The sequence below is a fragment of the Podarcis muralis genome, chromosome 14, assembly GCF_964188315.1.
Source record: "Podarcis muralis chromosome 14, rPodMur119.hap1.1, whole genome shotgun sequence".
Lineage (NCBI taxonomy): Eukaryota > Metazoa > Chordata > Lepidosauria > Squamata > Lacertidae > Podarcis > Podarcis muralis.
Window position 1 is genome coordinate 31,056,311 of NC_135668.1, and position 26,568 is coordinate 31,082,878.

Sequence of the window (26,568 nt, forward strand, 5' to 3'; positions counted from 1 at the left end):
TCTGTCGTCCCCTTCTCCTTGTGCCCTCAATCTTTCCAAACATCAGGGTCTTTTCCAGGGAGTCTTCTCTTCTCATGAGGTGGCCAAAGTATTGGAGCCTCAGCTTCACGATCTGTCCTTCCAGTGAGCACTCAGGGCTGATTTCCTTCAGAATGGATAGGTTTTATCTTCTTGCAGTCCATGGGACTCTCAAGAGGTCTCCTCCAGCACCATAATTCAAAAGCATCAATTCTTCAGCGATTAGCCTTCTTTATGGTCCAGCTCTCACTTCCATATATCACTACTGGGAAAACCATAGCTTTCACTATACGGACCTTTGTTGGCAAGGTGATGTCTCTGCTTTTTAAGATGCTGTCTAGGTTTGTCATTGCTTTTCTCCCAAGAAGCAGGCGTCTTTTAATTTCGTGGCTGCTGTCACCATCTGCAGTTGTATTATATAGCTTCAAACTATGTAACATCCCCTGGGGTTCCACCCTTAAGGAAGGGCTAAATGTATTTTAAATAACTACATAACCATGAAGCAAATCAGTGCAGCATAATATAAAGCTGCTGCTCCACTTTGACGATATGGATCAAGACTTTCTTTCTTTCCTTCTTTCAAACAAACAAACAAACACCATAATCCTTTCTTTCTGTTCCACTGCTGGACCAGGGTTACGCCCGCCTGCTCCTACGCTTGCTGCCGGCAGGGGCCGCTGCAGGGCAGGGAGCGGCAGGCGAGTGGCACGGCAGGGCGGCGAATAACCTGCAGGGGGCGCCTCGAGCTCGCGGGGCGGCGAGCGCGTATTGCAACCCGAGCCTGGCGAAGGCGTGGCGGCCGGCCGGGGGCGGGCTGGGGCGGCCGGGGCAGAGCAGAGCCAGCCGCGGCATCCCGCAGTAGGAGCTGCGCCCTCGCCAGCCTCGCCATGCAGCCCCAGCCGGCTCTCAGCGTCAACCGCGGCCCCGCAGGTGAGACGCGGCGGAGATGAGGTCTGCTCTCTGGGGCGCTTCTGGAAGCTGGGAAGTGCAGTTGCCTGGGTTGGGAGGGAGACTGGAGGCGCGCCCACCTTCGAGGGTCCAAACCGGGGGCGGGGAGCCAGCCTCGACCGAAGGGTTGTGGGGAGATTTAGGACAGGCAGAAGTAAGGACAAACTATGGAACTCGCTGCCGCAGGAGCCAGCGAGTGCCCCTGTTTTGGGTGGCGTGGCATTAAAAGAAGATTGAGCTAATATATGGAGGGGAAGGCTATCGGTGGCTTCTATCAAGCCCTCTTTTGCAAGCGAAAGCTTGTTTTCTCCTGCTCTGGAGGGTAGATCTGGAACCAATGGATTCAATAAAGGAGATTCCGGCTAAACATACGGAAAAAACTTTTGACAGTAAGAGCTGTTCGACTGTGAAACATTCTCCCTCGGGAGGTTGTGGACTCTCCTTCCTTGGAGGTTTTTAAGCAGAGGTTGGATGGCTATCTGTCATGGATGCCACAGCTGAGTTTCCTGCATTGCAGGGGGTTGGACTAGATGACCCCTGGGTCTCTTCCAACTCTATGATTCTATAATTTGCTTATATCTTTATTCCGAATACCGGTTGCTTAACATCACAGGAGGGGGCAGTGCTGCTCTTACGCTCAGGTCCTGCTTGAGGGTTTCACAGAAGAGGCACAGAAGAGACCAGGAGGCTGGACCAGATGGGTCCCCTTTGGCCTCATCCAGCACTGCAGGGCTCTTCTGGTGTTTTTACTCCTCTGCAGTGGGGCTCTCCCAGGGCAGACGTCTGCCCTCTCCAAGGGGTGGATGGAGAGGCGGGGGATGGGGGACAAGAATCCAGAGCCGACCATTTTAACTAGCCCTCCCCAGGGAGAAGAGGGGGTCTCCCCAGTGTTTCATCTGCCACAGTTGGAGCTACTGTCTTGCCCCCAGGCCCCCTGACATCTCCAAGCACAGACTAGACTCTTGTCTGAAATCCTGGAGAGCTCCTGCCAGTCAGTGTTGACAGTGCTGAACTCAAATGACTCAGTCGAAGGGGGCTTTCTGTCTTCCTCCTCCATCGCTCAGAAGACTTCCTTACATCCCAGGTGGCACCATTTCTTCCTGATGGTGTCACAGGAAGATGGGGTTGTATGAGGGATATAACAGCAATGCTCTTTGATTTCCCATGAAATTTCCTTCTTCCCTTTTTTTTCTGGTGATTGGAAATCAGGGAGGAGAGAGGAAGGAAGGTTGTTCCACCTTTTATTCTTATGTATCTGTTTCATTTATATGCCACCTTTTTCTCCCAGGACCTCAATGCAGCATCCCCCTCCTCATTTAATCCCCGCAACAACCCTGTGAAGTAGGTTAGGCTGAGAGGCAGTGACTGGCCCCCAGTGAAGCTCTCTCACAAGTCCTAGCCCAGCACTAACCACTGTGCCATGCTGGCTCTCTCTAGGGCTAAAGTGAGATTCCCAGCTGGGGGGCAGGTCCCTTTGCGTATTGTGGGTTGGCTGGCAGGGGCTGCCCTGAACTGTGTACCATCAGCAGAGAAGCCTCTGGCCTCTAAGGTAATCCCTGGGTGGGAAAAGGTCCCCTGGAACCACTGGAATGCCCAGAGGTGCGTGCATCTTAAAGACGGATTTCCATTCCCAGGCTAGAAAGGTGTTGATGGGAAGCAGGTGTTTGCTACTGAGAGAACCCATTTCAGGAATCAAAACAAAACAGATATCCTCTGGCTGAACAGCCACCCATAGCTATAGGGAGATGCAAGCCTCAGAGTTTCACAAAATTCTTCAAACTGTAGCAACTCCTCTATCTAGGCCTGCCACATACCCTTTTATATACGGTACTCTTTGTAAGCTGCTTTGAGGATTTCCGAGCGGCATATAAATTTTATGAAATAAATATATAAATACCCTTGGCCACCTGTATTTTGGGACCAAGACGGCAACTGGAGGATCTCCTTGTCTTGTGGCATACACAATCCTCAACTCACTGAAAACATAAATTGTTTTAGCATAAATTGTTAGCTTAAAACACAGTTATGCAGGGATTTTTCCTCTGTTCAGATGGAAGTTGGTTTCAGGGGAAATGCATCAGGTTGCAGTATTTTATAAGAAACGGCAGGATTGGTATGGCATATGACTAGTGTTGTGTGTAAACCACTTTCCAAACCAGCAGTAGGTGTACGTGGGATGCAGAGTAAACAGGTGCAGTGTGGTGCAATGGTTAGCGTGTCGGACTGGGGACCTGGGAGACCAGGGTTCAAATCCTCACTCTGTCATGAATCTCACTGGGTGAGCTTGGGCCAGTCACTGCCTCTCCATCTAGCCCACCTTACAGGGTTGTTGTGAGGATAAAGCACACACCTACACACAAGAGAGAGAGAGAGAGAGGAGGGGGGGAGGCCTGGTTGGTCTCAGCCAGACATTGCGCATTCAATGTGCCACCAGCCCCATCCTGTGCAAACAAACACTCCGTGGAGATTCAGCAGAGGTCCTCCTCCCCTTTCACTTTCAGTCAACTCTTGGAATTTTTTTTTTTAATTCAATGCCAACTGACCTACGCAGTTCTAGGAAATGTTCTCAAGTAGCCAGTCATTGTGATGATTGTTCCCTATGGCTTTTAACAGGGGGAGTGGCCTGGCTCTTACTTTATTTATTTACCAAGAGTATTTTTATAGACCTCCCTCTGCTAAAATTACCAGGGTGGTATACAGCAATATAAAAGTCAGGCCAGGCCTGAGTCTTACCATGGGAAGAGGAATATTTGTCTTTATTTGGTCCCCTCCCCATCTCAGAGGTTGGTCTTGGTGTACTGAACACACAGCACAAATGCAAGGCTGTGGTTTTAAGAACAAAACAGCTCTAGGAGTAGGAAGAAGGGGCCAGCAAATGTCAGAAGGGGCAGGGGGGGAGACCCTTTTCAGGGAGGCTACAGTAGTGGAGTGCCAGCATTGGCAAAGGGTTGGCCTAGATGTCCTCTGAGGTCCCTGCTGACACTGTGTTTGTATTATTAAAGGCTCAACAGGTATCTGTGGCTCAGCTGGGGCCTCTGACAGTTTAAACAGGTTTGTGGCTGGTTTTAGATGTGCAACAGAGGTTTTGTGATTAAGCCTGCCATGAGAACGTCAAAAGAGCCTGCTGGGTCAGGCCAAAGGGGACCTTCTGGTGCAGCATCCTCTTCTTCCTGCGGCCAACCAGAAGCTTGTTACGGGAAAGGCTCAAGCAGGACCTGAACACAAGAGCCCTCTCTCCTCCTGTGGTTTCCAGCAACTGGTATTCAGAAGTATTACAGCCTTCCAACATGGGGGCAGGATATTGGCATCATGGCCAGTAGCACTGAGCCCTCTCCTCCACAAATTTGCCCAATCCTCTTTTAAAGCTGCCTAGGTTGGTGGCCATCACTGCGTCCTGTGGAAGTGAGTTCCACAGCTTAGCTATGTGCTGCTGGAAGAATGACTTCCTTTTGTCTGTTCTGTTCTGAGTCTTCCAATGTTCATCTTCACTGGGTGTGCACAAGTTCTAGTGTGATGACTGTCTCAATGCTATGTGGAATTTTATAAACCTCTGGTCTGGATAGCTCAGTTGGTTAGAGCATGCGGCTGATAATGCCAAGGTTGCAGGTTCAATCCTTGTATGGGGCAACTACATATTCCTGGGCTAGATGATCCTTACAGCTCTGCAATTCTGTAATTCACCTCTGACTCACCTTTTCTCTGAATGAAAAAGTCCCTAACGCTGCAACCTTCCATCACAGGAAGAGTTGCTCCATCCCCTTGATCATTCTGCTTGCCCTCTTCTGAACCTTTTCCAACTGTACAATATCCTCTACAACAGGGGTTCTTTCTTTCCTTCTTTCAAACAAACAAACAAACACCATAATCCTTTCTTTCTGTTCCACTGCTGGACCAGGGTTACGCCCGCCTGCTCCTACGCTTGCTGCCGGCAGGGGCCGCTGCAGGGCAGGGAGCGGCAGGCGAGTGGCACGGCAGGGCGGCGAATAACCTGCAGGGGGCGCCTCGAGCTCGCGGGGCGGCGAGCGCGTATTGCAACCCGAGCCTGGCGAAGGCGTGGCGGCCGGCCGGGGGCGGGCTGGGGCGGCCGGGGCAGAGCAGAGCCAGCCGCGGCATCCCGCAGTAGGAGCTGCGCCCTCGCCAGCCTCGCCATGCAGCCCCAGCCGGCTCTCAGCGTCAACCGCGGCCCCGCAGGTGAGACGCGGCGGAGATGAGGTCTGCTCTCTGGGGCGCTTCTGGAAGCTGGGAAGTGCAGTTGCCTGGGTTGGGAGGGAGACTGGAGGCGCGCCCACCTTCGAGGGTCCAAACCGGGGGCGGGGAGCCAGCCTCGACCGAAGGGTTGTGGGGAGATTTAGGACAGGCAGAAGTAAGGACAAACTATGGAACTCGCTGCCGCAGGAGCCAGCGAGTGCCCCTGTTTTGGGTGGCGTGGCATTAAAAGAAGATTGAGCTAATATATGGAGGGGAAGGCTATCGGTGGCTTCTATCAAGCCCTCTTTTGCAAGCGAAAGCTTGTTTTCTCCTGCTCTGGAGGGTAGATCTGGAACCAATGGATTCAATAAAGGAGATTCCGGCTAAACATACGGAAAAAACTTTTGACAGTAAGAGCTGTTCGACTGTGAAACATTCTCCCTCGGGAGGTTGTGGACTCTCCTTCCTTGGAGGTTTTTAAGCAGAGGTTGGATGGCTATCTGTCATGGATGCCACAGCTGAGTTTCCTGCATTGCAGGGGGTTGGACTAGATGACCCCTGGGTCTCTTCCAACTCTATGATTCTATAATTTGCTTATATCTTTATTCCGAATACCGGTTGCTTAACATCACAGGAGGGGGCAGTGCTGCTCTTACGCTCAGGTCCTGCTTGAGGGTTTCACAGAAGAGGCACAGAAGAGACCAGGAGGCTGGACCAGATGGGTCCCCTTTGGCCTCATCCAGCACTGCAGGGCTCTTCTGGTGTTTTTACTCCTCTGCAGTGGGGCTCTCCCAGGGCAGACGTCTGCCCTCTCCAAGGGGTGGATGGAGAGGCGGGGGATGGGGGACAAGAATCCAGAGCCGACCATTTTAACTAGCCCTCCCCAGGGAGAAGAGGGGGTCTCCCCAGTGTTTCATCTGCCACAGTTGGAGCTACTGTCTTGCCCCCAGGCCCCCTGACATCTCCAAGCACAGACTAGACTCTTGTCTGAAATCCTGGAGAGCTCCTGCCAGTCAGTGTTGACAGTGCTGAACTCAAATGACTCAGTCGAAGGGGGCTTTCTGTCTTCCTCCTCCATCGCTCAGAAGACTTCCTTACATCCCAGGTGGCACCATTTCTTCCTGATGGTGTCACAGGAAGATGGGGTTGTATGAGGGATATAACAGCAATGCTCTTTGATTTCCCATGAAATTTCCTTCTTCCCTTTTTTTTCTGGTGATTGGAAATCAGGGAGGAGAGAGGAAGGAAGGTTGTTCCACCTTTTATTCTTATGTATCTGTTTCATTTATATGCCACCTTTTTCTCCCAGGACCTCAATGCAGCATCCCCCTCCTCATTTAATCCCCGCAACAACCCTGTGAAGTAGGTTAGGCTGAGAGGCAGTGACTGGCCCCCAGTGAAGCTCTCTCACAAGTCCTAGCCCAGCACTAACCACTGTGCCATGCTGGCTCTCTCTAGGGCTAAAGTGAGATTCCCAGCTGGGGGGCAGGTCCCTTTGCGTATTGTGGGTTGGCTGGCAGGGGCTGCCCTGAACTGTGTACCATCAGCAGAGAAGCCTCTGGCCTCTAAGGTAATCCCTGGGTGGGAAAAGGTCCCCTGGAACCACTGGAATGCCCAGAGGTGCGTGCATCTTAAAGACGGATTTCCATTCCCAGGCTAGAAAGGTGTTGATGGGAAGCAGGTGTTTGCTACTGAGAGAACCCATTTCAGGAATCAAAACAAAACAGATATCCTCTGGCTGAACAGCCACCCATAGCTATAGGGAGATGCAAGCCTCAGAGTTTCACAAAATTCTTCAAACTGTAGCAACTCCTCTATCTAGGCCTGCCACATACCCTTTTATATACGGTACTCTTTGTAAGCTGCTTTGAGGATTTCCGAGCGGCATATAAATTTTATGAAATAAATATATAAATACCCTTGGCCACCTGTATTTTGGGACCAAGACGGCAACTGGAGGATCTCCTTGTCTTGTGGCATACACAATCCTCAACTCACTGAAAACATAAATTGTTTTAGCATAAATTGTTAGCTTAAAACACAGTTATGCAGGGATTTTTCCTCTGTTCAGATGGAAGTTGGTTTCAGGGGAAATGCATCAGGTTGCAGTATTTTATAAGAAACGGCAGGATTGGTATGGCATATGACTAGTGTTGTGTGTAAACCACTTTCCAAACCAGCAGTAGGTGTACGTGGGATGCAGAGTAAACAGGTGCAGTGTGGTGCAATGGTTAGCGTGTCGGACTGGGGACCTGGGAGACCAGGGTTCAAATCCTCACTCTGTCATGAATCTCACTGGGTGAGCTTGGGCCAGTCACTGCCTCTCCATCTAGCCCACCTTACAGGGTTGTTGTGAGGATAAAGCACACACCTACACACAAGAGAGAGAGAGAGAGAGGAGGGGGGGAGGCCTGGTTGGTCTCAGCCAGACATTGCGCATTCAATGTGCCACCAGCCCCATCCTGTGCAAACAAACACTCCGTGGAGATTCAGCAGAGGTCCTCCTCCCCTTTCACTTTCAGTCAACTCTTGGAATTTTTTTTTTTAATTCAATGCCAACTGACCTACGCAGTTCTAGGAAATGTTCTCAAGTAGCCAGTCATTGTGATGATTGTTCCCTATGGCTTTTAACAGGGGGAGTGGCCTGGCTCTTACTTTATTTATTTACCAAGAGTATTTTTATAGACCTCCCTCTGCTAAAATTACCAGGGTGGTATACAGCAATATAAAAGTCAGGCCAGGCCTGAGTCTTACCATGGGAAGAGGAATATTTGTCTTTATTTGGTCCCCTCCCCATCTCAGAGGTTGGTCTTGGTGTACTGAACACACAGCACAAATGCAAGGCTGTGGTTTTAAGAACAAAACAGCTCTAGGAGTAGGAAGAAGGGGCCAGCAAATGTCAGAAGGGGCAGGGGGGGAGACCCTTTTCAGGGAGGCTACAGTAGTGGAGTGCCAGCATTGGCAAAGGGTTGGCCTAGATGTCCTCTGAGGTCCCTGCTGACACTGTGTTTGTATTATTAAAGGCTCAACAGGTATCTGTGGCTCAGCTGGGGCCTCTGACAGTTTAAACAGGTTTGTGGCTGGTTTTAGATGTGCAACAGAGGTTTTGTGATTAAGCCTGCCATGAGAACGTCAAAAGAGCCTGCTGGGTCAGGCCAAAGGGGACCTTCTGGTGCAGCATCCTCTTCTTCCTGCGGCCAACCAGAAGCTTGTTACGGGAAAGGCTCAAGCAGGACCTGAACACAAGAGCCCTCTCTCCTCCTGTGGTTTCCAGCAACTGGTATTCAGAAGTATTACAGCCTTCCAACATGGGGGCAGGATATTGGCATCATGGCCAGTAGCACTGAGCCCTCTCCTCCACAAATTTGCCCAATCCTCTTTTAAAGCTGCCTAGGTTGGTGGCCATCACTGCGTCCTGTGGAAGTGAGTTCCACAGCTTAGCTATGTGCTGCTGGAAGAATGACTTCCTTTTGTCTGTTCTGTTCTGAGTCTTCCAATGTTCATCTTCACTGGGTGTGCACAAGTTCTAGTGTGATGACTGTCTCAATGCTATGTGGAATTTTATAAACCTCTGGTCTGGATAGCTCAGTTGGTTAGAGCATGCGGCTGATAATGCCAAGGTTGCAGGTTCAATCCTTGTATGGGGCAACTACATATTCCTGGGCTAGATGATCCTTACAGCTCTGCAATTCTGTAATTCACCTCTGACTCACCTTTTCTCTGAATGAAAAAGTCCCTAACGCTGCAACCTTCCATCACAGGAAGAGTTGCTCCATCCCCTTGATCATTCTGCTTGCCCTCTTCTGAACCTTTTCCAACTGTACAATATCCTCTACAACAGGGGTGGCCAACTCTCAAGAGACTGCAATCTACTTTCAGAATTAAAAACTGGCAGTGATCTACCCCTGTTTTGGGGGGGATTCAGCTCAAAGTTGTTGACCTTTTTTAGGGGTTAAAAATAGCTTTTTTGGGGAGGGGAACTTCCATGGGGGGGGTGGGTTAAAGGCAAGGGACAAAGGGGTAAAGTCACTCACAAAAAGATTGCTATGGATGAAAACAGCAGCACAGAGAAAGCTCCGCCTTCCCTTCTAGAGATCAAATAACAATGGAAGGCAGGGCAGGAGTCAGTTTTAGTGACCCTAAGGAAAGGGAACCAGAGATCAGCCACAATCTATTAAAACCTCCTGGGTATCTACCAGTAGATTGCGATCAACCTGTTGGACATCCCTGCTCTACAACAGTGTTTTTGCACCTGGCTTTCAACCACTTGCAACCAAGTGAAGATGCCTGGGCGCCAGGATAGCACCTGACATCTCCACCATCTGGAGATCATTGGATCTGGGTTGTTTTCACACACCAATACCCGATACCTGAGGATTCTATCAGTTATATTTTATCTGCACAATTGGAATGCATTTCTGGAACCAAAATGCTTTTTCTGTGCAGCCTGAGCCAGAACAGACACCATTAAAGAAAAAGAGGTTGAAATAGGCCAATATATATGTGGGCTTTCCCGGTTTCAAGTCACTTTTCTTCTTTTAAGTTCTCAAAGCTCTTAACCTAGCCCAAGGTTGCCATCTGAACTTGAAATATGTTTAACTGAGAATCACAGTCAGTCCATCATCTGAAAAAGAAGACTTTAGAGCCATCTTGCCCTCAAATGGCAACTAGACGTTCAGTTTTGGCGACTCCAACCTTGGTTTAAGGAGCCACTGGGTGCCTAGCTTATATATCTGAGTTTCTAACACTGCTCTACAATATCCAGTGCCTGCAATATCCTTGCTTTTTGCTTTGTGTTTCCCCCTCCAAAGTGTCGGCCATTAGCATGGCGCCTGCCAAGAAGATCAAGGCCAAGCTCAAGAAGACATTGCCCGTGACCGGCCCCCAGGCGCCCACCTTGCGGGAGCTGATGCACTGGTACTGCATGAACACCAACACCCACGGCTGTCGGCGCATCGTGGTCTCGCGGGGGCGCCTGCGCCGCTTCTTGTGGATCCTGCTCACGCTGACCGCCGTGGGACTGATCCTGTGGTACTGCACTCAGCTGGTCCTCAACTACTACAAAGCCTCTGTCTCTGTCACGGTCCAGTTCCACGCACTCCCCTTCCCAGCCGTCACCATCTGTAACATCAACCCCTACAAGTAAGTGAGGCTCAGCATCCAGGAAAGCACCCTCAATCCTGCCAGTGGACAGGGACAGCGAAGGGTCAGGATCAGGCCAGGCTGCTTTCAGCACAGTCCTGCTCAAGAACTTGGAATGTGGAGTCAGGGAGGTGACGCCTTGGGTGGAATAAATAATGGCAACTTATAACAGCAGCATTTAATTATTATTTGGAGTGCTCAGAGAGCTCCAGTTCACGGTTCCCCGCCCTGGTCTTTAAGATCCCCTAAAGCAGCCCTGCTGAGTGTGCAGCCCTCACCTGTGGAACTCCCTGCATAGGGAGGCCTCTCCGGCCTCTTTGGGGAAACAAGTAAAATCATCTTTTAGGAGGGATCCTTCCTTCTCTTGAAAATGCCCAAAGTAGGAAATGTTGCCCTGCAAACCTGTGACACGAGTGTGGCGGTTGCAGTTGTATTTTTGTTAACAATCTCTTTGGACTTGTTTGGGAATTGCCATGGTGGAATGTCATGTATTTTGTGTCTTGTGGTTTGTAAGACGCTCTGAGAGTTTTGAATAATAATATTTCCATTGCAATTTGCATTGCATAGGATCATGCCCTGAGGGACTTGTACAATAAAATAGCAACGAATGTTAATCGCCCCAGAAATACTGACAATAACCCTGCAAAGTAGGCTACTGTTAAATGTCCGGCTTGTGAACCTGATCACTATGGGGCTTGTGTTATCTTGCTGCTGGACTATGGGAGTGGGTGGGGTGATTTTACATTCATCGAAAAGTGGCGTTTATGTTCTTGTTTGTTGGGTTGTCACAGTAAGTACAATCCAATTTAAACATACCTATTGATATAAGCAGATCTTATGCCCAAATAGATATCCAAGCAACGTGGGTGATTATAAGACATATTTCCTAGTGTCAAAAGTGCAGGAAGATCTTTGGATTGTTGAGTGATGAGTGGCAGCTGTTTATCCTTCCCACTTTGAAGCACAAGTCTGCTTTAAAATAATTGTGTGTCAGTCTTGGTCCTTGAGCCCAGTGCTGGGCTGAGTGGATGCACCCAGATCCTGGCTATCTGATTTTAACAGGCCTCCCCTCCCCGCTCTCCTGGTAGCAAAAGATCTTGCCCCCTGTAGCAACAAGATCCCCTGTCTGTCTCCCGGTAGGTACAGTGCCATCAAGAAACACCTGGCCGAGCTGGACAAAGAGACAGAGAACGCGCTGAGGTCCTTGTATGACTTTTCTGGAAGTAATATCAGGGAGCGTCGTGATGCTGGTGATCCTGAGCCAAGTGAGGACAGAAGATTCCACAGATACTTTCCCTTGATGAATTTAGACAACCTCACACACCAGCAGCCTTTTCCAAATCCCTCCTCTGGTTCCAAACGGCGCATGGAGGCCAACATCATTTCGGGCGGCTCCAGCATCGTCAGCGTCAAGAACCCCCAGGATATTGTGGGATTCCAGCTGGTGAGTCGCCTTGCTCTGTGGCCTATGGGAGAACCAGATGCAGCTCTGTTGAGTCGGGTGACAGCCTTACATTTGGGGCCGGCGGGCTTGGCACAGGCAGGAGGGAAGGAGATGGGGAGCCCCATGCAGTGCCTTTGGGGCTTTTTCCGAATCATTTTCCATCCCCATGGCCACAGCCTTCCTCAACCCAGTGCCCTCCAGAGGTTTTGGACTACAGCTCCCATCAGTCCCAGCATGAAGCAGCCATGTGGTGCTGGGGCTGCTGGGAAATGTAGTCCATTTGGAGGGCAGTGGACAGGCTTGTGAGCTCAACAAGTGCCCTTTGCAGGCTCAGACCTGCACCTTGGATCGTGCCCAGAACTTCACCATAGGAAAAGGTGCCACTTGCCTCCTGAAATGTGGCTGGCAGCAGCCTGGAGTGAGTGGGGGGCTTTCCTGTTGTAGCCCCTGCTCAGCGGAAGCCCCTGCCAGGCAACCTTGGTTGTTCTCCACTTTGGGCATCTCCAATTAAGGCAGAAAGCAGGTTATAAATCCTACTGCAAACAAATATAAATACTGTATACACATTAATTAGCTCAACAAACAAATGCGACAAGGTGTCCCTCCTGTCTCACAGTTGAATATGTCTTGCCTGCAGAGTTACGAGTCACCTCCAGTTCCAAGGCTGGATCAGAGAGATTTTCTTTCTGGGTCCAGGCATCTGAGGATTCTGCTCATGCCTTCTCTCTCTTTCTGAATGACTATTGTCATTTTATTTGTTGCATTGCTATCCCACCCTTTTTGTCCAAAGTGTACGTGGTTCTCCCCTCGTTTAATGCCCAAAACAAACCTGCGAGGCAGATTAGGCCGAGGGGCAGTGACTAGCCCATGGTCACACCTAGTGAGCTTCATGGCTGAGTGTCAGGATTTGAACCCTGGTCTCCCGGGTCCTAGGCCAACACTTTAACCACTGCACCACGCTATTCTGTGCTGAGCCACCTACCTATTTCCACACTGCAAGGCAGCGTATGCATCTGTGGGGCAGCCCCTCGGCCTGCCTGCTTGCCTGAGCCCCTGCTTTCTCTTCCTTCCAGTGTGACTCCCACAACAAGAGTGACTGTGCCCTTTACACCTTCAGTTCGGGTGTCAACGCCATCCAGGAGTGGTACAAGCTGCATTACATGAACATCATGGCCCAAATCAGTGCTGAAGAGAAAGTGAACATGAGCTACTCGGCAGAGGAGCTCATCTTGAGCTGCTTCTTTGACGGCCGTTCCTGCGACGCCAGGTCAGTCACTGGGAACAGAGCGGGGGGCAGAGCATGCTCCAGCAGCGGAGGTGGAACATATCTATTGCAAATTAAAAGTGCTTTAGATGTGGGAAGTTTAATAGGGGCTTTTCTCTAGCATCCTTGGCGAGGCCAGACAGAAGTGAGATACGCACCAAATTGGCCTTGTGCAGCTGGACAGGTGTTGAATGCAGAGCTCTCTGGCCTCATGTGTGTCTTTTTAAGGATCACCTTTCAAGCCTTCACGGTTTGTGAAGGTCGGTGACTGGAGCAGGTTTTAGCCAGTGGCGTAGCGTGGGGAGTGCAGGGGGGGCCGGCTGCACCGGGCACAACATCTGGGGTTAGGGCAAATCCACAGGTTAGGGGGCGCAAATCCACAGGTTAGGGGGCGCAAATCCACGGGTTAGGGGGCGCAAATTACTTGCCTTGCCCCGGGTGCTGACAACCCACGCTACGCCACTGGTTTTAGCTGAGTTCTTCTGCTGGTGAACCTCTGAGGCAGTACAGAACAGAAGCTACGAGGGCAGTGCCCTTTCTGCAGCAGTGTCCAAAATGTGGTCTCACCCATGAGCTTAGGACTGCAGATATAGATGTTTCTGCATGGCAACCCACCTGGTCTGCCTTGTGGTTTCCAGGTGGCAGCCTTACAGCCCACCCTCTGGGATCTGCCTCCCCAAAGCATCTGTTTCCCCATCAATCCGTGGGGAGAACAGGCCTGTTCAGGTTCCCAACTGGGTAGTGGTGAGTCATGCCAAAGATCTTGCCATTGCAAGCGGAAGCCTAGTCGTCACTCGGCTCAACCCACCATTCCTGCTTAGCCACTTGTTGCATTAACCCATCCTTCCCCAATCTGGTGCTCGCCAGATGTTCTCAGTGGGGACCATATACCCTTAAGATGTTGTTGTTGTTGTTGTTGTTGTTACTCATTAAACTTATTAGTTTGTCTTTTTTTAACAGAATAACTCAAAGTGACTTAGAACAGCAACAGAAATAAATAACACATACCAGTACATTATGTCAGGGATTCCTTTGTTGTGACTCCTCCATTGCAGAGGGTTGGACTAGATGTCCCTTGGGAGATCCTTCCAGCTCTACGATTATATGATTCTAAAATCAGCATAAAATGGAAACCTAAAACTCATTCATATTTTTAAAAGGCAGGACTGAAACATCCCACCCACTGAAGGAGGGCACAGATAATGAAAACCCAGAGGTCTAGCAGAATATAAACGTTTTTTGCCTGGCCCCAGGGTTAAGTTGATGGTGCCAGGCATTCTTCCCTGTAGAGCCATCACTGAGAGGGGCTGTTCTTGTGTCAACACCCTCCACACCTCCCCCCAGAAAGATCCCTCTTTGCTGCCTCCCACTCCCCATGACATTTTTTAAGAGTTGGGCACCACCCAAATAATTTCAAAACTCTTTGTCCTTGTCTGTTGGGAAGCTAAACAAAAGTCCCTGCATAAACAGTTCATTTCTAATGCAGTTCATGTTAATTGGGCAATTTAAGCTCTTTTGTTGAGTTTATCTACAGTAGGTGGGGTGAAGTGCTTTTGAAAAATAAATATGTCTTTGGTCGGTGCCAGGAACTTCACGACATTCCACCATCCGATGCACGGGAACTGCTATACCTTCAACAGTGGGCAGAACGGAAGCATCCTGAACACAACCACCGGAGGCAGTGAATATGGTAAGGGAGCCCTCCAGACAGTTTGCCTGCTTGATCTCAGTTGTGAGTGGGTGTGGGTGGACCTAGATTCTTGTCCTGAGCTCTGTAGCCTCTATGCAGAGTGCTAAGAGAACATGTCCACTCGATCACTTCAACTAGCAGAACTGATCCTCTTACAGATGCCACCTAACACCCACTCCACATTTGCAAGAAATCAGCCTTTCCTTGTGGCAGCACCTACACTCTGGAAACTCCCTGCCTATTGATATCAGTCAGCCTTCACTCTACTCTCGTTGGCACTTGCTAAAACCAGTTTTGTTTAGGCAAGCCTACCCAGGCATGTAGAATGTGGATGTACGTTTTAATCTGTTTTAGTTTATTGCTGTTTTTCTCTTTCAAATGTTGTCAAGAGTTGCTTTTAGTGATAACTTTATTGTATTTTCCTCTTTGCAAACTGCTTTGAGGAGTGTGTGTGTGTGTGTGTGTGTGTGTGTGTGTTTTACAACCAAGCAGTGGATAAATTTTATAGGGGAAAAACCTAACTAGCTAACTAAGAGAAGCCTACAAAGTCCCAGCTGCGTCCAGCTGCTCCTCCTCCCACCCTGCCCCCTGCCTCCCCTCCATGGATAGTCTTACCTGACCTGAATCTTGCATGCAAGCCTCTTTTCCACCATTAAGATTTGACAATTGAAATATTACTTGTCTGGGTAGCTGGTCCCAAGTGGACTGGTGTGAATCTGTATGTGTATCCCTACATTCCTGCCCCCCCCCCCAGAAAAAAGCACTGCTCTTGAGGGGCTTAAGTTCACAATTTTGCAAGCAAATACACATTAGGGGATTTCCTGTACCAGTCGCTGCCACTTTAGCTGAGACCTTCTGGCTTGTAAAAGGACCTCATTTCCCCCTGGTAAATCTGCCCAGACCTGGACATCAACACGTGCCAACTCCGAGGGAGTTTCGGAGGGTGTTGATGAGAGAATGGGGCCTTCTCTGCTGTAGTTCGCTGTCTATGGAATGCTCCTTCAGGGAGGCTCGCCTGGGGCCAAACCTGCTATCATTGGTTCCAAATGTGCTTTATTTTTGCGAGGAGTTGGGGCAGCAACACTGATACGATTCTACTGTCAGATCTGTATTTATTAACATTTGCATGATTTTATTTTTTTATTGTTTAAAGATTTCGATTATGAATTGCTTCGGGACTTTTGTAGTGGAAAGCAACGTAGAAATCTAATATACCCAGGTTTGCGGCTGACCACCGTTTTGCACTGCCAAGTAATTGCCTGGCTTTGCCCAAACTCAGCAGACTGATCTGTCTGCCTGCATGGATTTTTACATTTTGGTTTGGCTAAATTTTTCCCTGCAATTTTTTTAAAAAAACCCATGCATTAGCTTGTTTTGTTAGCTGCTTCAGGTGCTGCGCAGAGAAGCAAAGGAGAGAACGGGAGACGCAATAGTTTAGCTGGCAAGTCTCATCCCGTGTGCCCTGACTTTTTTTGGCCCCTGTCCCCACAGGGCCTTCTCCTCCTCTTCCTCCAGAGCCTCTCTTGGTCCCGTACCTTCCACTAGACTGGCCTAATCCTGTGCTCCTTCCTTTACACAGGGCTGCAGGTGATCCTGTATATAAACGAAGCAGAGTACAACCCTTTCTTGGTGACATCTACGGGAGCGAAGATAGTGATTCACGGCCAGGATGAATATCCCTTCATTGAAGACGTCGGCACTGAGATAGAGACGGCCACAGCCACCTCCATCGGGATGCACTTTGTGAGTGGTGCTGCTGGAGCAGAACCCTGGGCAGATTCTGCTCTCGGGTGTGCAGGAAACCCCCCTCCCAACATACGGCTGTCCAGTGCTCAAAGCTTTCCAAACTTTTCATGTTGGTGGCATGCTTTTTAGACATGCATCATTTCGCGACACAGTAGTGCAGTTTTATTAGCAAACCAGGAGGCTAAACTAACCCCTTATAAGTGATACGGAGACATACATAAATTGTAATACAGTGGTACCTCAGGTTAAGAACTTAATTTGTTCTGGAGGTCCGTTCTTAACCTGAAACCATTCTTAACCTGAGGCACCACTTTAGCTAATGGGGCCTCCTGCTGTCACTGCGCCATGGGGGCGCAATTTCTGTTCTCATCCTGAAGCAAAGTTCTTAACCCGAGGTACTATTTCTGGGTTAGCGGAGTCTGTAACCTGAAGCGTCTGTAACCCGAGATACCACTGTAGTGTGACACACCTACACACTGAGCTGATGTACTAATGTGTCGCAACACACACTTTGGAAAGCTCTGCCCTGACTGGAGGCCGTTTTGGAAGAGACTTTCTTTGCCATGTTCTTTGTCCTGTGTGGCTGTGACTAAGGCTCAGGGCTGCATTAAAAGGAAAAAAAGATCTGAACTTGCATGGCCAATGATGGGGGCTGGAGTCCAGCAATACCTGGAGGACCACAGATGTTCACTCCACCCCCAAAAGTGAAACTATGAAGTGTCTACCCAATGAAATATTAGATATACATAAGACATTGTCAGGTCTTATGAGGGAGTTCGTCCATACTTCAGAGGTACAACATCTGCTTCAATCCTGGGCATTGCCAAGTTTTGTTTTTTTTATTACCGATCTTTCAGGATGTAAATCCTGCCAAACCTCCTTTGGGATGCCAGGCCTGGCTTTGGCCTCTTGGGATAGAAAATCCTGATAGCACACAATAGAGTGCACCTGAGCATGTTCAAAGTGCCTTTCCAGCACCCACACCTCTGGGGTTAAAGGAAGAAGCACAAGCGCAACCCAGGTTGCCTCTTCCCTGCCCCACACACCCCTCTCCCATCACACACCCCACCTTGGCAGGCTCACACCAACAGAGTTCTTCCTTTCTGACCCACAGACAAAGTCCAAAAGACTCGGCTATCCATACAGCAACTGCAAAGAGGACGGGTCTGACGTCAATGTGAAGAAGCTATACAAGAACAAAACCTACTCTTTGCAGGTGAGGCATGTGTGGTGATCCCATGCTCTTGCATCCCCCCAAGGAATACGGGGGGGGGGGGAGTAAATTGCACCCATGCAGCCTGGAGCCCCAGGACCTCTCTGCCTCATGGTTTCGCGCAGCCTGCACCAGCAACCGCAATGGTTCGGGCTGATGGAAATTGTAGTCCAAAATGACCATGCTGGCTGGGGGCTCATGGGAGTTGTAGTCCACAGCATCTGGAGGGCACTGACAGACACCCTGCTTGATTTCTCCCCCTCGCAGACCTGCCTCCATTCCTGCTTCCAGAATGAGATGGTGAAAAAGTGCGGCTGTGCCCAGTACGCCCAGCCCCTGCCCGATAATGCCGAGTTCTGCAACTACAAGAAATATCCAGACTGGAGTAAGTCTTCCCATCACTCCACCTGCCCGCTCTCCTCCAGAGGGGGCTTAAGTTTCTCTGAGACATCTCTTTCCAGGAATGCATCCCACTCTGCCTTGAGTCCAATGTGAGCTCTTTGTTGCCATCCATAATTTCAGGAGAAAACACCCTTCCTTGGGAAGCCATAGCTCTGGGCCTAAACCAGACTTTAGGCAAGAAGAGGCCCCTGCTTCCCTCTCGCCTTCCGCACACATCTGCGTACATGGCCTGCTGCCAAGCTGCCCTTCATAATCCATCATCATCATCATGTTATTAGTATAGAATCATAGAATTAAAAGAGTTGGAAGGGGCCCCAAGGGCCACCCAATGCCCACCCAACCACTGCTTTCAAAACTCCAGTGAAGGAGAACCCACCACCTTCTGGTGCAGTGGTGAACTTTGGGCTTTCAAATTTCAGTAGCAATGCCAAATTCAGTGCCCCCCCCCATTGTTGCAGTGTCCTCTCAGCTCAGCGCCCAGTGCAGGTGAACCAGTCGTGCTCCCCTAAATCCGCTTCTGTCCAGAGGCGCTAAGAGCTGTCCACTGTCAAACAGCTCTTAGCGCCAGAAGGTTCTTCCTGGTGTTTAGCTGGAATCCCTTTCTTTAGCTGGAATCTCCTTTGTTATGCCACCCTTCCATAAAAAGAATCGTTCCCAAAGCAGCTCTTCAAGCGGGAATTGCATCTCAGAAATCAACCATTGCAGGAACAATTTCACAATAGCATCCTGAAACAACAACGTAACAGCAAATATAGCAACATACAAGAAAAACACTCACACCCACATTTCAGAGCTATAAATAAAGCCAGATTGCATTAACAAGATGACTCTGTTCTAGCCATACCAAAAATAGCAAGAAGATTGGACCCGTTTCTCTTGGGTCCCAGGAACACCCCCTCTCCTTGATGTTGCTCACAGTCCCCTTCCTGCAGCAGCTTCTCAGGAGGTTTCCAAAGGCAGGAGCCCCTTGCTCATTCCCAGCAGAAGGCAGGAGTGAAGACCATGCTTGTTGCCTTCTCCAGCATGGTGTAGTGGTTAAGAGCGGTGAACTTGTAATCTGGTGAACCGGGTTTGATTCCCCGCTCCTCCACATGCAGCTGCTTGGGCTAGTCACACTTCTTTGAAGTCTCTCAGCCCCACTCACCTCACAGAGTGTTTGTTGTGGGGGAGGAAGGGAAAGGAGAATGTTAGCCGCTTTGAGACTCCTTCGGGTAATGATAAGGCGGGATATCAAATCCATACTACTACTACTACTACTACTACTACTCTTCTTCCTCTTCCTCTTCCTCTTCCTTGCCCAAGATGCTTCCTCAACAAAGTGGGAGCTTGCCTCTGTCCCGCGGTTGTCCCAAGACCTTTTTCCCTAGCCACGCTGGGATTTTTGCAGGATTGGTGGAGGCCGCTGGGCTGCTCCTAACAGCCTCCCTTCTCTCTCTCTCTCTTCTCTAGTGTATTGCTACTACAAACAGCATGAAAAGTTTGTGAAGGAGCAGCTAGATTGCCAGGGGAGCTGCACAGAGGCCTGCAGGTAAGTCATCGTCCCCCCTACCATCCCTCTACCACCACCCCACAAATAGAATGCTCCAGGCTCCAGTTACACCAATGGCAACTTCCTGCATCCTTGATTTGAGTGGTTTTCCAAAGGGTGAAAGGGTCGGGTCTTCTGCCACTGGGGTCCCCGGAGAAGCCATCAGGGTTCTGAATCCTTTCCTCTATGCTTGCTCAATGCCTGCCTTGCCTCCCCAGCTTGAAAGAATGGACCCTCACCACCAGCCTTGCCCAGTGGCCTTCTTCAGCCTCCCAGGTGAGTGTCTCCCTCCCACAAGTCCTGTTTGCCTTGATCTCCCTTTGCCTAGGATCTGGTGCCCTTTCTGCACAAAAGAGGGCTGCCCCCTTTCCTCCTTCCTGTTCATTTTATCCCTTGAAAACTTGGCTATAACATACCTGTCGACTGTCCCGGAAAAAGTGGGACACCCCGTTTTTTTCTCTCACAAAAAGACAGTAACCAAAATGGCTGCCACGATCTCACATGATTTCGGGCTGCACTTTTTCAGGCATGGTGCTCGAAAGCAAATACTTTTGGTCACAGTTTCAAAAACAAAAACAAAAAAACACTTTTGGGGGGGCATGAACAATGCAGGTCAAATGATTTGTGTGGGAGTGCAGCCTTGGAAGATCGTGTCTTGGTTTTTGGCCGGTTTATATTGTAAGGAATACTATAAAGTTTTATAACAATACAGTAGATAGATCCAGGGGTTTGCAGTAGGTAACACCTTGTCAGCTTAATTGCTGATGACGTTGCCATCATGCTTCAAGATACAAAGAGTTGCCCTTCCACAAGTATGTAAAGAAAACTGGAATAAGTAACATCTAATTGGTTTTTTAAAAAAAATTCTTGATGCAATACACAGCCTTTTATCCTAGGTACTCCTTGTTTCAGACATAGGTTTCAGTCATAGGTTTGTGTTTCTGTATATCTTGCAAGTCAGGTGTGCCCCACCCCTTGTTCTCTCGTTTCTTATGACGGGACTTTTCACTTACCTTTCTGCATCTCATCGCAAGTATTCGGATAATGAGCTTTATAATTTCTTCATGTGAATGTAGCATCCCATGGCCTCCTGGGTTTGGTTTGGTTTGGTTTGGTTTGGTTTTTACACATGTGTTTGTCTTGTGAATTTCTATTCAATAAAAAATACTTTTTAAAAAAAAGATCCAGAAGTTCTACTTCTGGAGGGAATTAAGACTATAAATTATTTTGGGGTGGTGTCTTGTCTCTAAATTATTATTATTACTAATTATTATTATTATTATTATTATCCTATCAGACTGGGTGGCCCAAGCTAATTTGGATCCCTCCCAATATAATATTAAAAAATTCTAAGATTAAAAACTTCCCTATATAAAGTTGCTTTCAGATGTCTTCTAAAAATCAAATAGTTGTTTATTTCCATGACCTCTGATGGGTGGGTGTTTAATAATAATAATAATAATAATAATAATAATAATAATAATAATAATTTTATTGTTTATATAAACTGTGACAAATCAGTCTCCTTTTTCTGGAATGTGAACACCCCAAGACCCAATTAACTATTAGATGGTCCCCTGGTATTAAGGCTTGTTCCACCTCCTCGCAGTATTCTAAAGAATCTGAACAAATTGTTTCATTTAATTTTTTTAAAAAAGAATGTGCCCCTTCCATATGTTCACCTGCACAGGCACAAGATCAGATGCAAAGCCCTCTCTTATGTGTAAATCCTGCCCTACCCAGGGAGCTCCTAAACTCCATGGGAGGACCAGGCTAAGGGACGGAGGCAGGGAGTTGGTTTGAAAGGCTGACAAGAAAAAAATGGGCTCAGGAAAGGAAAGAGCTGTGAGTGAAGCAGTGGAGGGCAAGAGTCAGACCCAGGGCCAGCTGTCAGCTAAGCTGAGCCCCAGCCTGTGGGGCTTCGAAGGGCCCCTCCCTGCCCCTTCCCCGCCCTACCCGCCCATGATTTTTAGTACCTGGCACTTTTGAATAGGAGTCCAGGGGATGGTTACCTCCATCAAAGGGGCAGCGGTGGTGGCTGCCACATGCAAGTCTGGGCCCTACCCTAGGCACAGGGGCTGGTCCTTGTCAGCACAATTTTGAGGGGCCCCCAAAGCCCTGAGGAGAGGGGGGTGGCAAATGGGAAGGACAAGCTTACAGAGGAGACCACACAATTGTCCTGCTTGTGTGTTTCTTCCCTTTGGGGCATCGGGCAAGCCACTGAGAGAACAGGAAGCTGGACTGAACTTCAGGAAGAAGTTTCTGAGGGTCAGAGCTGTTTGACCGTGGAACTGATTCCCTTGGAAGATGGTGGACTCTCCTTCATTGGAGAGGGTTATCTGTGGGTGGATTATCTGCTGGGATTCTTCAGCTATGATTCCTACACTGCAGAGTGTTGAACTAGATGAACCTTTGAGTACCTTCTAACGTGATGATTTTGTGACTGGATCCTTACCCAGCGGCACGGCTTTTCTGATGTTCGAGCATGTTCAATTAATTCTGGCTCTCTTCTTTTAAAGGAATGGATGCTGAAACTTCTGTCATGGGATAAATGGAACAACCGTGGTGAGACCTTTAAAAAGTAAGTTCCCCACACACGCACATCCCGTAAGAAGCCAGGGCTGCCCCTCCTAGGTGGGACACTGTTGCTTCCCAACCAGCCCTGCCTCATCCAGCTCCATTTCTCCTTCTCTCCCCCCGCCCCACAATTTATTTTCTCAGGGAAGACCTGGCAAACCTCGTGGTGTTCTACAAAGACTTGAACGAGAGGGAAATCAAGGAGAATCCAGCAAATGATGTGAGTGTTGCCTTTGGCCAACTTCTGAGTAGCCCCTTCTGGGAGGACACTTGCCAAGAGGGGCTCCTCTACTCAGGCTCAGGAAGGAGCTAATCCTGGCACCATTAAGGGGAATCATTTCCCCATGGGCCCCAGCCTGGCCCCCCTCTGAGTTGGTGGAGGGAGGCAGGAAGAGGGATCCATTTCCACCACACCTGCAGATTTTGCCCTAGTGTGGTGGAGAGAAGAGCCACAGCTCCATGGTCGTAGAGCACCCTCTTTGGAAGCAGAAGGCTCTAGGTTCAATCCCTGGCAATGTTTCCAGGTAGGCAGACACACCGTGAAACCCTGGAGAGCCACTGCCAGTCACTTATCTGGCTTAGTAGAAGGCAGCATCCAACAATGGCCATCATTCAGGGGCCATTTGCTTTGCATGAAGAAGGTCCCATGTTCAGTCCCAAGTGTTTTCCGGTAGGGTTGGGTGGGGCAAGGAGACAGTGAAATGGAGAGGGTGTCCTTTCAGTGGCCAGGGGAGTGGGGAGCCTTCAGTGGTCCATGGAGCATCCTGAGGCTGGGGTTTCCATACAGGGAAACCCTTCTCCGTGTAGAAATTAAACCCTGCCAGGAAACCCCCCAGGGGAAAACTGGTGACGAAGTGCTCCCTCTGTCCCTTTCCAGCCCGTCATTCTTGTCTCCAACATTGGGGGCCAGCTGGGCCTCTGGATGAGCTGCTCCATGGTCTGTGTCATCGAGATTGTGGAGGTCTTCTTCCTCGACACCATTTGCATCATCCTGCGCCGCCACTGGCAGAAGGCCAAGAAGTGGTGGCGGGGTAAGAACAGGGAGCAAGAGGAGGAGGAGGAAGAGGAAGAGGCAGAGGCAGAATCAACCCCCCAAAATGGCCTGCAGGGCCACGACAACCCAGCCTGCACTGCAGACGACGACGACCTGCCCACCTTCAACACAGCCATGCGCCTGCCCCTCTCGCTGGAGCACCCACCCCCCAGGACCCCCCCGCCCAACTACAGCACCCTGCGGCTGGCCAGCACCTTTCCAGAGCAGCTGGATGACACCCTGGAGGTCCGGACAACCAAGTGATGCCCTTGACCCCAGCAGGAAAGGCTGCTCCTTGGACTCAGCAGCTGGACTTACCCTCTGGCGGGATGGGGGACAGAAGATGCTTGCCCCAAACAGAACTGCACCTGCTCTGTGCTCTGCCATTCTGCTAGCCAGACACTTGATGCCGTTTCTGTATTAATTCCCCCTCTGCCCCTTACTGGGGGCGAGCCAGGCTTTTCGCTGGGGCGGCTGCTGTCGCGATGCTCGAGTGTCCGAGGGCAGTTCCTGTCTGGAGGTGGGAGCTTAGTCCATGACCTTGGACCCCCAGACAACAGCTGCTGACTCTGTGGCAGAGAGCTGTGATTCCTTAGGGAAAGGACAAGTCCAGCTGCACCTTGACCCTCAGGCACGGAAGATGGTTGTGGGTTCAGTAAGATCCAGGTTCCCTTTTGCTGAAGCTGAAAGCAGCTCCCTGGTTTCAGCTGGCCTGGAAGGGAGCTAAGTTCTGCCTTCAAGATTTTGCCTTTGTCCCAAAGCTGTAAAGGTTGGTTCTGAGAGCACACCTCACAGAAGGAGCAGCCTTGGCTCTCAAGGGGTGCCTTTTAATCCTGCTTCTGAAAAGACCTGCATCCCAATGCCCAGCTACACCCACACATGCACCCCCAGCCCTTCCAGGTGCACTTACCGGGGTACATTTTGCCACCACCTCCTCCCTTGCAAGGTCCATCCGCTGGAGAAGCTGGTAATACTGGGGGGCAGGACACCTCTCAGTGCAAGCAACTGGGAATCACATGTGGGGAGAGGGCTGCTGCTATTGTTGTGCTCAGGTCCTGCTTGCGGGCTCCCCATAGAGGCATCTGCCTGGCCGCTGTGAGAAAAGGGGGCTGGACTCCCAACAGGCCCCCTTTCACCTGATCCATCCCTGCAGGAGTCTTTGGATGCAGGGGCTGCGGTGGAGGTGGCAAGCAGGAAGGAGTGAAAAAAAGACTTGGCTCATGTGCAATATATGGTGGTGGTGTTTTTAAGCTTAATAATTTAACAACCGAGACCAACCCCTGGGAACTGTGGAAGGGGAGAAATGCCTTTAATAAAATATTTCTAAGGAACAGCCTGTGTCTGTGCATGTGAGATCTTTTCCCTGGGAAATCAGGTAGGGCTGGAACTAAGGATCTTGGGGCCTCCCTGGAAGCTGAAAGGGACTCCTGCCAGAGTCCTTCCACCAGCCAGAGCCAGTGAAGGGGTGCAAGCATCTGCCACCACAAAGGTCCTAGACCCCCTACTCTCTGCTTTTCCCCAGTCATGAGCCACCCTCTGACGCTCTGCCTTGGCTCATTCCTGCTTTCAAACACATGGTGATGTTGATTGATGGCAAACGAGGCAGCAGGGCTGGTGGGTGTGGGGTTCTCAGCTCAGGCAGGAGCTATTGTTTGCCCCGTGGCACCATCCCAAACTTGGGGGGGGGCACCTCTGGATGCTATTGCCTTGGCAGGCAGCATCATAAATCAGGGGCAGGGAGACTGTTACCATTTCCTAAGAGGTAGCGATGGAGGGGGGGTCTTACCTGTGTACACATCACATCAGCCATGGCGGAGGGTGGCATGCCCAGCTGCAGCTCAGGGTATGACGATTATTAGTGACACTCAAGGGCGGGGTAAAGAAAGAGTCCCATCTCTTTCCCCCCCCCCATGGCCCTTGGAAAGCAGGGGGCAAACAGGGTCGCCTTGTTTTGTTCCTCAAGGCACTTTCTCTGCCCTCCCTCCAAAAAATATCTGCCCATTTAACTGCCAGGGGCTGTACTGATGCACTACAGTGAAAGGTGACGTGGCAGAGACATGGCATCCTAGACAGCTGCTGCTTCTGGGAGTTTGTTTCAGGGAGTTCATACAGGGTCATGGATGTAAGAAAAAGTCTTAGCCCCAACCTGGTCCCTCCCTGGGCATTTTGCACAACTGGGGCTCTGTCAGAAGCCATAGAAAAGCCATTCTTCTGAACTGGTACCTGTTCTCCTGACTTGAAAGGCAGGGCTGCCCCAGGAGCCTCCCACAGGTCCCGTCACTGGTTCAAAGTCCATCCTGGAACTCTTTGACTCGCTTCAGTAGGGACATCTCTGCCAAAAGGTGTTGGGATGGAACTCAGCTTGCAACACAGGCTGACAACATCGGGAGAAATCTCCAACTTTCCTAGAATGTCCTTTTTCCACTGACTGCTTGGTCTTCCTTCAGTGCTGGGCTGATGCTTGCAGGGTTGCTCAGCTCATCGTTTCTTCTTCCTTCTTTGTCTTTACCCTGGCGGAGGAGAGAGCTTTTTGCATCTCTCCTGCTCAACTGAAAGACCAAGCAGGACTCACTGCATTTCCTCTTAGTTACAGCTAGGATCTTTCCTATCACATATGTACAGTATATCCCCCAATAACTGTACCCCTCTTCTTTTCAAAAACTCAGAACCTCCGTGTAACAACATCCAAGGCAAAGTGTGCTCATCCAGCTCAGCTTCTGTGAGCTTCCAAACACCAGCCATTTCCGGGTCTATGGTCAATCAGGCCCTAAAGCAGAGGCGACTACACTAAAACGTCAACTAGAGTTTGCTTGTCATTAATTGCATTTATATACTACTTTTCTAGATACACAGATACAAACAGATAAGAGTATCTCCTAATACCCACCCCACCCCTTTGCCCCTGTGGATGAGCCTCTATATTGGCATCTTCCAGACCCCCAGAGGTCCAGCGTGCTCAGCTTCTCAAACAGCTGGGCCTCGCTCTCCCACCCATCCTGAGTGCTGGAGGAGAGGGCTGAGTCTTCTAGACTCCGGACTCCTCTTTAGAAGAAGGGTGGAGGGAGCTGGGAATGTTTAGCCTGGAGAAGGGAAGACTGAGAGGTGATATGAGAGTCATCTTCAAATATCTTAAGGGCTGTCATATAGAAGATGGAGCAAGCTTATTCTTGCTGCTCTAGAGGGTAGGACTCAAACCAATGAATTCAAATGACAAGAAAGGAGATTTTGACTAAACATCTGGAGGTAAGAGCCATTGGACAGTGGAGTGGACAAACTTGGAAAGTGGTGGGCTCTCCTTCATTGAATGTTTTTATTTTTTTAAAAAAAAGATTTTTATTAAAGTTTTCAAAATAATACAAAAAGAAAAAGAAAAAA

General features: G+C 49.7%; 1 protein-coding gene across 1 annotated transcript; it reads left to right on the plus strand.

Moving 5' to 3' along the window:
- Nucleotides 1–5,034: 5,034 nt before the first annotated feature.
- SCNN1G (sodium channel epithelial 1 subunit gamma) lies at nt 5,035–24,524 on the plus strand. Its single transcript, XM_028706902.2, has 13 exons — nt 5,035–5,157; nt 9,966–10,296; nt 11,437–11,740; nt 12,814–13,007; nt 14,591–14,694; nt 16,274–16,437; nt 17,555–17,656; nt 17,921–18,038; nt 19,505–19,583; nt 19,802–19,859; nt 22,103–22,164; nt 22,305–22,380; nt 23,038–24,524. The coding sequence occupies exons 1-13, from the start codon at nt 5,115–5,117 to the stop codon at nt 23,455–23,457; spliced, it is 2,055 nt and encodes a 684-aa protein (XP_028562735.2). The 5' UTR covers nt 5,035–5,114; the 3' UTR covers nt 23,458–24,524.
- Nucleotides 24,525–26,568: the final 2,044 nt, after the last annotated feature.